At 47.8% G+C, this 10844-nt stretch overlaps 1 protein-coding gene across 2 annotated transcripts in view; it reads right to left on the bottom strand.

The window, feature by feature from the left end:
• Nucleotides 1-2094: 2094 nt before the first annotated feature.
• The window catches only part of spag5 (sperm associated antigen 5), a 34890-nt gene continuing 26140 nt past the window's right edge, over nt 2095-10844 (bottom strand). The window contains exons 21-27 of one of the 2 annotated variants that reach the window (XM_068008567.1): nt 10278-10401; nt 8466-8598; nt 7863-7964; nt 6396-6548; nt 5406-5480; nt 4048-4128; nt 2095-2705 (exon numbers count right to left, since the gene is read on the bottom strand). In XM_068008567.1, the coding sequence (XP_067864668.1) occupies nt 2619-2705; nt 4048-4128; nt 5406-5480; nt 6396-6548; nt 7863-7964; nt 8466-8598; nt 10278-10401 (755 nt within the window). In that variant the 3' untranslated portion in view covers nt 2095-2618. Of the gene's footprint in view, nt 2706-4047; nt 4129-5405; nt 5481-6395; nt 6549-7862; nt 7965-8465; nt 8599-10277; nt 10402-10844 lie in introns of those variants that run through there. The other variant, XR_010968548.1, reaches the window with a different exon arrangement.

Here is a 10844-nt window from a genome sequence, read left to right as displayed (position 1 = left end):
GGTGCCACATAAAAGGTTGTTACGCAAGGTAAGGGCTCATGGGGTTGGGGGTAATATATTCACATGGATAGAGGATTGGTTAACGGACAGAAAACAGAATCGGGATAAACGGATCATTTTCAGGTTGGCAGGCTGTAACTAGTGGGGTACAGCAAGGATCGGTGATTGGGCCTCAGCTATTTGCAAGCTATATTAATTAGGTGAAGGGACTGAGTATAATGTATCCAAGTTTGCTGACAATACAAAGCTAAGTGGGAAAGTAAGGTGTGAGGAAGACACAATGAGTCTGCAAAGGGATATAGACAGGTTAAGTGAGTGGGCAAGAAGGTGGCAGATGCAGTATAATGTGGGGTAATGTGAGGTTATTCACTTTGGTAGGAAAAATAGAAAAACAGAATATTTTTTAAATGGTGAGAAACTATTAAATGTTGGTGTCCAGAGAGACTTGGGTGTCCTGGTACAAGAAACACAAAGTTAACATGCAGGTACAGCAAGCAATTAGGAAAGCAAATGGCATGTTGGCCTTTATTACAAGGGGGTTGGAGTACAAGAGTAAGGAAGTCTTGTCCAATTGTACAGGACTTTGGTGAGACCTCACCTGGAGTACTGTGTACAGTTTTGGTCTCCTTATCTAAGGAAGGATATACTTGCCTTAGAGGCAGTGCAACGAAGGTTCACTAGATTGATTCCTGGGATGAGAGGGTTGTCCTATGAGGAGAGATTGAGTAGAATGGGCCTATACTCTCTGGAGTTTAGAAGAATGAGAGGTGATCTCATTGAAACATAATAGATTCTGAGGGGACTTGACAGGGTAGATGCTGAGAGGTTGTTTCCCCGGCTGGAGAATCTAGAACTAGGGAGCATAGTCTCAGGATAAGGGGTCGGCCATTTAGGACTGAGATGAGGAGAAATTTCTTTACTCAGAGGGTTATGAATCTTTGGAATTCTGTACTCCAGAGGGATGTGGATGCTCAATTATTGAATATATTCAAGGCTGGGAGATAAGATTTTTGGACTCTAGGGGAATCAAGGGATATGGAAAAAGTGGAGTTAAGGTCAAAGATCAGCCACGATCTTATTGAATGACGGAGAAGGCTCGAGGGGCCGAGTGGCCTGCTCCTGCTCCTATTTCTTATGATCCAATCCAAGAGCTAGGACCGGGAAAAATGACCTTAAAAAATATTTACCTGTAGTATTCTCTCAGTTAAGACCAAAGTACCACCTCATTATCCGATCTATGATGTTTTTAAACTGTAATTGATGTTATCCCAGCAGGTGTTAGAATGCAGGTCTCATGAAATGCCATTTGCTAAAATTGCAGGAAGCATCATATTACTAAAAGGATTATTAAAAATTGTCCAAAAGCAATATACCACAGATGCTGGAAATCTGAAATAACAGAAAATGCTGGAAACACTTGGCAGGTCAGGCAGCATCTGTGGGGAAAGTTAATGTTTCAGATTGATGACTTTTGCTCCAAACATTCTGATGAAAAGGTCATTGACCTGAAACATTAACTGTTCATTCTCCACAGATAGTGACATGAGTCAGTGCCCGTGGAACCCATACCCCAGTGAGAGTCAGTGCCCGTGGAACCCATACCCCAGTGAGAGTCAGTGTCCGTGGAACCCGTACCCCAGTGAGAGTCAGTGCCCGTGGGACCCGTACCCCAGTGAGAGTCAGTGTCTGTGGGACCCGTACCCCAGTGAGAGTCAGTGTCTGTGGGACCCGTACCCCAGTGAGAGTCAGTGTCTGTGGGACCCGTACCCCAGTGAGAGTCAGTGCCCGTGGAACCCATCTGAAGAATTTTTTTTAAATGCATAAGATTTAGCTCTCACCTCATTACCGATGTCACCAACAAAACAAGGGGACATGAAGCAGTGATCTTCAACACAGTGCTTCCCCATCAGGAGTCTCAGAAAGGGACAGACCAACAGGACAAACCCATTCTCCAATTTAAACATGAATAGAAGAATTGGAGCAAGAAAAGGCAATTTGGCCCATTCACAATCCACGTCCGATTATTGTATCGCACGAATCCCCTCAATCTTTAGTGATCGCAATAAATAACACATTAAACTTGTGGATTTCTGTGAATTATTTTTATTTTATGCTGAGAAACAAAATGTCTGTTCAACTGAGAGACAGAAAGCCGCAGAGAGAGATCAGAGGGGAGGACAGCTAGCCTAAACCAGAGGTGGCAGAACAGTCTGAAGTAGAAACAGTAATTAATATACATAAAAGTTGTACTGCTGCTTGATAAGTGTGTATATAAATAAAGATATTTTGCACAACATTTACACTTCGTAGTTATTTTGAGGGCCTGAGCGCAGCACGAACCGGGTGAGAGGGTACGCAACGAAGACCAATAGACACTCCAGCATCAAGCCCCAACTATCTTTTCTGGAAGTTGAGAGGTCAGATCGATTCTGGGCCCAGTTAAACGGCAGGCATTTAAAATTTCAGGGCAGTGAATTGTCGCTGAATCTCCCACAGGAAGAGGAAGCGGGAAATGGAGCTGCCTTTTCACCCCACACTTCGCTCCTGGCTGCAATCGTCGCTCGTTCTTCCCCCCCAAACTGTGACCAGTGGGTGAAAGAGCAGCGACCGAGACATTCCTACTCCCCCACATCGTCTCCAAGATCGTGCAGGAGAGACTTCAGCTCCGCTGAGTTCGCGACGACATCAGGCACTGACAGCAGAACCTGAAACACGATAAGCAAAATAAAGTCAGCGAAACCTGCAACTGCTGGAAAGCAAACAAGCTGGAGATGCACAGCCGGTCAATCGATATCTGAAACAACACTAGAGGTTTGGATTTCAGGCACAGCCTTCACAATAGATCCCTTCGTGTCCTTTTGATTTTAGTGCTGGGAGGAGACGGACTTCCTTTGACCGGTTGGGATGGGAATCACACAGACCGTCTGCTCGCAGGAGAAGTTACCATTTTAATTGAATTCTAATTTCAGGCTTATTCCCGGAAAAGTAGATAATCACATCATCCTGGGAACTCCCAATCCCCCTCGCTCCCTCGACCCACCGTGCTTTATAAACTACAAATTACTAGGTCACCAAACCCCAACAGGACAGAGAGATTAGAGGCTCTCAGCCCCTATCCCCAAGCCAGCCTCATTCACCTATGTCACCAATGGGGCTGAACTGGTTGCAGCTAACACCTGGACCTCCCTAAATCAGGAGATTATGGGTTTAAGCCCCACTTCAGAGAGGGAGCATATAATCTAGGCTGCGTTATGTCTCTTACAGTTCTCCGTCAGAAAGAGGATCAAAGACTTTCCAACACAATGGGCAGGAGGTATTTTCCAATTGCCAAGACAAGCTATCAAATTGCTTATTATTCACAGCTATGAGGAAACAACTTAAAAGCTAGCTCATTAGAATCTTAATGTCCAGACCCCCTTTTCTTAATTTGCATGAAAATACTATGCTTTAAAACAGATTTGTTCCTCAAGTCCTTTGTGGGAAATGGTCAAATGAAGCAATACTCCGAGCAGGGGAGCTGTCCCAGTCTCCTTGCCAACATTTTACCCTCAACAAACACTACCAAAAATCCGATGAACTGGCATTTATCTCACTGATGCTTGTTGGATCTTGCTGTGTGCAGGTTGGCTACTACGCTGGCCTACAACAGTGGCTACATTTCAAAAGTAGTTTAGAGGCTGTTGAAGCTCTTCGGGATGTCCCGAAGGCACGAAAGGTGAAATATAAACTCAACTTCTTTTATCTGCTGAAGTAGCTGAAGCCTCAACACACCAGCTCCAAGCCCCTTGACAGCACCTCTTCCTTAACCACACAGCCAAGATAGCAGCCGAGTGAAAGGACATTTCTGGCCACAGCGAACCATTTCCAACAGCAAACGTGACCAGACACGGAGAGGGATACATCACTTGGGGAATGTTTTGGGACAGACGATGAATTGAAAGGCCTGTTAACCCTCGTGACCGCTGCACATGCCCCCCCTCCTTCCAAACCGAGCATTGCCGCCCCCCCATCGATTCTCCCCCACCACCCCCCCCACCAAAGACTTACTATTCGGACATGCTCAATCAGGTTGTCAAGTTTGGCCAGCTCTGCCTCTGCTTTCTGATTATTCTGTTCCAGGATGACTCTCTAGAAACAGGGGGAGAAAGGGAGGAGGTGTTACTGACACTGCATGCACCAGTCGGTCTGATATTGAACAACATACAGGTTCTTTAATATTTGAGGAACCAAGGTGAAGCCCTCTGGGTCAATGACCATCACCATTGCGGTGAATTATACTGCCAGACATGCCAGGAAACCAGCTCCCTTGGCGATGTGATCACTAAACCAAGCACTGCATGCTGTCAGGAAGAGTTAAAATGTTAAATTTTTCCCATCAGCCCAGTCTGGGCTGAGGAACAAGTTCCAGATTCTTATCATTACTGGTGGATCTACAGGTATCCAGAACGATGAGACTCCCTCGCAGAGCAGGGTGGTGATGCTGCAGGGATGGGGAATGGGGATCTGCAACTCCAGGAGCCCGTGACGCTCTCCTTACTGGTAGAAGAGTGCGACTGCAGGCTTGACTGTGTCACACAACGGTGATACCCGAATAAGGAGTGCGAGACAAACATGGCAGATTTAATATATTATAGATTAAGAAACCCAGGGGAAGGATTAGGGCTGAGTGTGCAGGATATTTCCAAGCTTGAAAAGGGGAGATAAACTGGAAACTACTGACACCCAAGCTTGGGTTTTAAAAGGTTGAGGGGGAAAGGGAAGATCAAAGGAGTTCCAGTTTAAAGATCGTAGGAAAGGAGGAGTTAAGAGAAGGAGATGGTGCAATGTCGAACAGTGAGGGTGCAGGGAGGTGGAACAGGGTGTAGGGCTGAATATTTAGAACTTGGGAGGAATGCAAGGAGAAAATTCACGAGCACTGACCATTGTAGTATGGATAAAACAGATGTGAGCGAGCACACATGTACAGGAGGTGCAGAGAGAAAAAAGAAAGAAAAAGGAAGGAGAGAGAGAGAGAAAGAAAGAAAAGGAAGGAGAGAGAGAGAGAAAGAAAGAAAAGGAAGGAGAGAGAAAGAAAGAAAAGGAAGGAGAGAGAAAGAAAGAAAAGGAAGGAGAGAGAAAGAAAGAAAAGGAAGGAGAGAGAAAGAAAGAAAAGGAAGGAGAGAGAAAGAAAGAAAAGGAAGGAGAGAGAAAGAAAGAAAAGGAAGGAGAGAGAAAGAAAGAAAAGGAAGGAGAGAGAAAGAAAGAAAAGGAAGGAGAGAGAAAGAAAGAAAGAAAGAAAGAAAAGGAAGGAGAGAGAAAGAAAGAGGGTGAGAGGAAGAGAAAGTGAGAAAAAGAGAAAAAAAGAAAGGAGAGAGAAAGCAAGAAAAGAAAGAAAATCCGGCACTGGTCAGGCAGATGCTACTCACGTGTCTGTTCATTTTCACCTTCAGTTCCTGGACGTCATTCTCCCTCTGTACATCAGCGTCTCGCAGCTTTCGCACCTTAAATTATAGAATTAAATCTCAGCACTAAGATCACTTGCTTCCCTTGAAGTGCGGGGCTGCCTGGGACCAGCAGAGACTGAAATTTATTTCTATCTGCACTGAGGGAGGGGGCAGTGACTTGGGGCTTGGAAGTCCCATTCCCTCCACAGCGGGCAGGGGCAGGGTGCAGGGGCAGCCGGAGTTATCGGTCTTGGATTATCTCGACTCTAATTATAAAACCCGCCTCAGTAAATAGGAAAAGCAAAGAGCCGCACGTTTAAAAGGACACGGGTATCCCCAGCAGGAGCGATCAGTGACCTGCTAGAAGGGGGCCTCTGTGCGAGCGGGCGTTGGGCGAGAGCAGAGACTGGCAGTGGCTTCTCTAGATCGCTGACCCTGAGGGGCAACAGTAAAAATGACTATTGATGATTAGCCGAGGGTACAGTTAGTGTGGTGGTTGTGTTACTGGACTAATAATCCAGAGAATGTGAGTTCAAATCCCACCGTGGGCAGTTTGAGAATTTGAATTCAGTTTTTAATAAAAAGCTGGAGTCAGTAAAAGTGACCGTGAAGCTGTCGGATTGTCGTAAAAACCCAACTGGGTCACTAATGTCCTTTAGGGAAGGAAACCTGCCGTCCTTACCCGGTCTGGGCCAATACAAGACTCTTGTCCCCACACCAATGAGGTTGATTCTTAACTGCTCTCTGAAGTGGCCTAGTGAGCCCCTCAGTTGTCTTGACCGGGGATGGGTAATAAATGCCGGCCTTGCCAGCGACACCCACACCCTGAGAATGAATAAATATTTATTTTTTAAAAATTTTCTCACCCCCCCCCCCCCCCAATACTATGCTGAACTTGCTCCCTGTGTTATGAAGTGTGCATCTCACAGGGCAGCGGCCATCTCACACAGAACACATCAATGAGTTTCTTACGTGCTGTTGAAGTTCTACTTTCTCTTGAAGCCAGTTCATGTCCAGCGCTCCTCCAGACCCCTGTAGTTTGTTCAACTCCCCGAGGAAAGTGTGGGCCTCAGTCTCCGCGCGCTGAAGCTTCCGTTTCAAATCAGTCGCTTCTTCCTGCGTAGCCTGAAGCACACAGAGTCTCTTGTGCTCACTTACAGCCACAACTTCATGACCTATCGAGGTTTCACCTCATTTGCAGCTACCATTCATTCCCTAATCTTTTATTATCTCCCAGTCAGAACTGAGAGTTTCAGTCATCTATTCGACCATGGTAGTGAAACACCCTCTACACTGTCCCATCAAACACTCCCAGGGCAGGTACAGCACGGGTTAGATACAGAGTAAAGCTCCCTCTACACTGTCCCATCAAACACTCCCAGGGCAGGTACAGCACGGGTTAGATACAGAGTAAAGCTCCCTCTACACTGTCCCATCAAACACTCCCAGGGCAGGTACAGCACGGGTTAGATACAGAGTAAAGCTCCCTCTACACTGTCCCATCAAACACTCCCAGGGCAGGTACAGGGTTAGATACAGAGTAAAGCTCCCTCTACACTGTCCCATCAAACACTCCCAGGGCAGGTACAGCACGGGTTAGATACAGAGTAAAGCTCCCTCTACACTGTCTCATCAAACACTCCCAGGGCAGGTACAGGGTTAGATACAGAGTAAAGCTCCCTCTACACTGTCCCATCAAACACTCCCAGGGCAGGTACAGCACGGGTTAGATACAGAGTAAAGCTCCCTCTACACTGTCCCATCAAACACTCCCAGGGCAGGTACAGGGTTAGATACAGAGTAAAGCTCCCTCTACACTGTCCCATCAAACACTCCCAGGGCAGGTACAGCACGGGTTAGATACAGAGTAAAGCTCCCTCTACACTGTCCCATCAAACACTCCCGGGGCAGGTACAGGGTTAGATACAGAGTAAAGCTCCCTCTACACTGTCCCATCAAACACTCCCAGGGCAGGTACAGCACGGGTTAGATACAGAGTAAAGCTCCCTCTACACTGTCCCATCAAACACTCCCAGGGCAGGTACAGCACGGGTTAGATACAGAGTAAAGCTCCCTCTACACTGTCCCATCAAACACTCCCAGGGCAGGTACAGCACGGGTTAGATACAGAGTAAAGCTCCCTCTACACTGTCTCATCAAACACTCCCAGGGCAGGTACAGGGTTAGATACAGAGTAAAGCTCCCTTTACTGTGCTTTAACCACCTCATGTGACCTTCCCATTGCCCATAAAATATTAAGGACCCACTGAGCAAAAGTGGCAATTTTTCAATGCACATTTAATTCAGGGCAGTTCTTGTGCATGGCCACTGGACAGAGGGAGAGAGAGAGAGAGAGAGAGAATATTCACCCCCTCAGCCCGGGCTGGATTTGAAGAAATGAGTTGAATGTGTGTTTACGCATGGACAAATCAGTCTTACCAGAAACACCGTGTGTTCCTTGAAATTAGCCTCCATCCGTTTACTGAATTCAAGGATAGTCTCATCCTGACTAGTCACAGCTTTCTCCAGCTCCGACTTAGTCTGCCAAATAGAAAAAAAGCAACCGGTCAACCTCAGGATTTACACTCCTTCACACAAAGAATTGATCCTAATTAAACTCTTAAATACACATTCTGAGCTGCCAGGAGCTTGAATCATTGCTTCCAGTTATAATTGAATTGATCAACCATGTTCTGTGCCCTCTGCCTCGCTAGCGGAGGTCAAGTCTGCAATGCTCTGTCACTGCAATGTGGCACCTCACCCACTGCTTCATCCTAGAAATATCCAAACATTCCCACCTCCCTCCTCATTTACTACAAAATTGAAAAGGATAAGGGTTTCACACCCGTACTTGTGTGTTCCTGCACGAGTGTCTCTGTGCGTGTACGTGTGTATACAGACGTACACGCACAGAGACGTTTGTGTGTCTGTGAGCATGTCTATATATACACACGTCTGTCTGTGCGTGCAAACGTGTATATTATATAACACACACACACACGTGCACGACTATTTTGTTCAAATGTGCTCCCAGACTCACACCTTAATTTGTGTCTGCAGATCTCGGTTCAGTCTCCTGTTCTCCGTTTCCAGGTCTCTGACCTTGTCCTGCAGGGTGTTCAATTCCAACCAGTGCTTGCTAAACATGGTCTTCCGCTGCTCCCTCACTTTAGAGCTAAGGAAAGATCAAATGAAAGGAATTTTAAATCCCGATCAAGACTAACCCCCAAAGGACCAGTCTGTGGGAAGCAGGGAGGAATCACTCCACGGAATATCAGTCAGGGCGAACCCAGGCTGCGCTCAGTAATGCCTGCGAGAGATGGGCCTCGGTCTCCGTGCTTTCTCTCCCCCTCAAGAATTTCCAACGAGGCTCTCAGTTCTTACAGGATACAGTGAGCTCACTGCGCTGCACCATAAAACCTGGAAAGCAGAGAAAAGCTGGACAACATCATACTCCCAGCAGAGGACAGTGCTGTCCGAGGGGCTGAGCTGGCACGGAGATGTATGTGCCTGCTATAATTTCAGCTCAGGAAGCCTGGAATCGCTGTTTGGGAGGAGGGGCAGGCAAGGGAGCGGTCATTCCCCCCCCCCACCCAGGGGGTGATACAAGCTGCTGTTCTCCAGATTCTCGGCCTATTCTGGGAAACAGCTTTCTTCACCCCCCAAACTGGTAAATAACTGCTTCACAAACCTTGGACACAGAGACTGCCCAGAGAGCATCTGGGCCACAAGGCTCCCAAGTTCCATTGCCCTGAAATGGCCAATCTGAGCTTGGGCAGCAGTAGCAGCACTCCAGCTGGCCTCCGTGCCCCTGGGATAGGGCACCGAGGGGAGGGGCAGTTACAGACAGGGTACCTGCTGTTGATAGTCACCCAGCAATCCCTGCAGACAGGATCGGACTCTGACACCAGTCTATGAGTGAGGGACCAGAGCCCTTTAGTGGGATGATATCCAGCAGAACACCGACTACAAACCTACATCGGCCCAACGTCCTGGAGCCGCAGGCTGACCTACGAGATTACAGCTCAGGCTCATTCTCCCTCTTTAGTCTGCACTTCCCACAAACGACACCTCATTCCCAGCTCATTAGGTGGGCAGGTGATTCCAGCCTTTACTGTTCACCCAGTTCTTCAGAAGCACATTGATTACTCATTTATCAATTTCCCTCTCCCCACCCAGTCATCTGCGCAACACGCCCCTTCCCCACCAACTGGTATAAACCCTGAACCCACCTCATCAGTATCCCGCCACACTGACAGACTTCAACATCTGATTTCACCCGTCAGTAAAGACTCCCATTTCTACAGCTCCCTTCACAACCTCAGGACGTCCCAAAGCGCTTTACAGCCAATGAGGTACTTTTTGAAGTGTAATCACTGTTGCAATGTAGGAAATGTAGCAGCCAATTCGCGCACAGCAAGATCCCACAAACAGCAATGTGATAACGACCAGATAATCTGTTTTAGTGACGTTGGTTGAGGGTTAAATATTGGCCAGGACACCGGGGAGAACTCCCCCTGCTCTCCTTCGAAATAGTGGCCATGGGATCTTTTACATCCACCCGAGGGCAGACGGGGCCTCGGTTTAACGTTTCATCCGAAAGACGGCACCTCCGACAGTGCAGCACTCCCTCAGTGCTGCACTGGGAAGCCTAGATTTTGTGCTCAAGTCTCTGGATTGAGGACTTGAACCCACGACCTTCTGGCTCAGAGGCGAGAGTGCGACCCACGGCTGAGACCCACCAGGACCACTGATACAAAGCTATGGAATAAAACTCACACCCACCCCAGCCGGAACATGACAATTTGAAAGGGTCTGTGGCTGATGTTGGTGCTGGAGTTGAGTTGGACTTACATCTCCTGCTGCTGGTCCTGTGCCTGCAGCTGCATTGCGTTCTCGGAGAGCGACTGCACATCAAGGAGCTTCCTCAGATCCTCCCGCAGCTTGGCTATTCTCAGCAACAGGGTATCTTCAACTTCTAGAGGGGGAAGAGAAATATCAACTGTGTCAGGACGGCACTGGGCACAAAACAGGGAGGCAGCAATTAAACTCGTTCCCCACTGGTACAAAAATAGGATGCTGCAGCTGGACCTAAGAGCTGACCAACTAGCCCAAATTGGGGCTGGTCGCCAACACAGGACAGTTCCAGCATCGTGGCATTAGATGTCACTAGCACGCGCAGACCACTCACTGAAATCCCACAGTGCAGTATTAGCAACTGATGGGTTCAAATCAAATTCCTCTGCACCCTGATCTAACCAAGGAGTTCATCGGTTAAAAATAAACAAGAGGGAGGGGGTAGGAAGAGGAGTGGGGGGGGGGGGGGGCGGGGATGAAGGGGGCCACCGAGGAATGAAAATGGGACATAAAAACCTCTGGGTTCAGGCCCCTGTCCATACCGGGTTAAAGCAGGAGGGTAGA

Source organism: Heptranchias perlo, chromosome 28, assembly GCF_035084215.1.
Source record: "Heptranchias perlo isolate sHepPer1 chromosome 28, sHepPer1.hap1, whole genome shotgun sequence".
Lineage (NCBI taxonomy): Eukaryota > Metazoa > Chordata > Chondrichthyes > Hexanchiformes > Hexanchidae > Heptranchias > Heptranchias perlo.
Note: the sequence above shows the minus strand (reverse complement) of the source record. Positions and strands in the feature narration are given on the sequence as shown.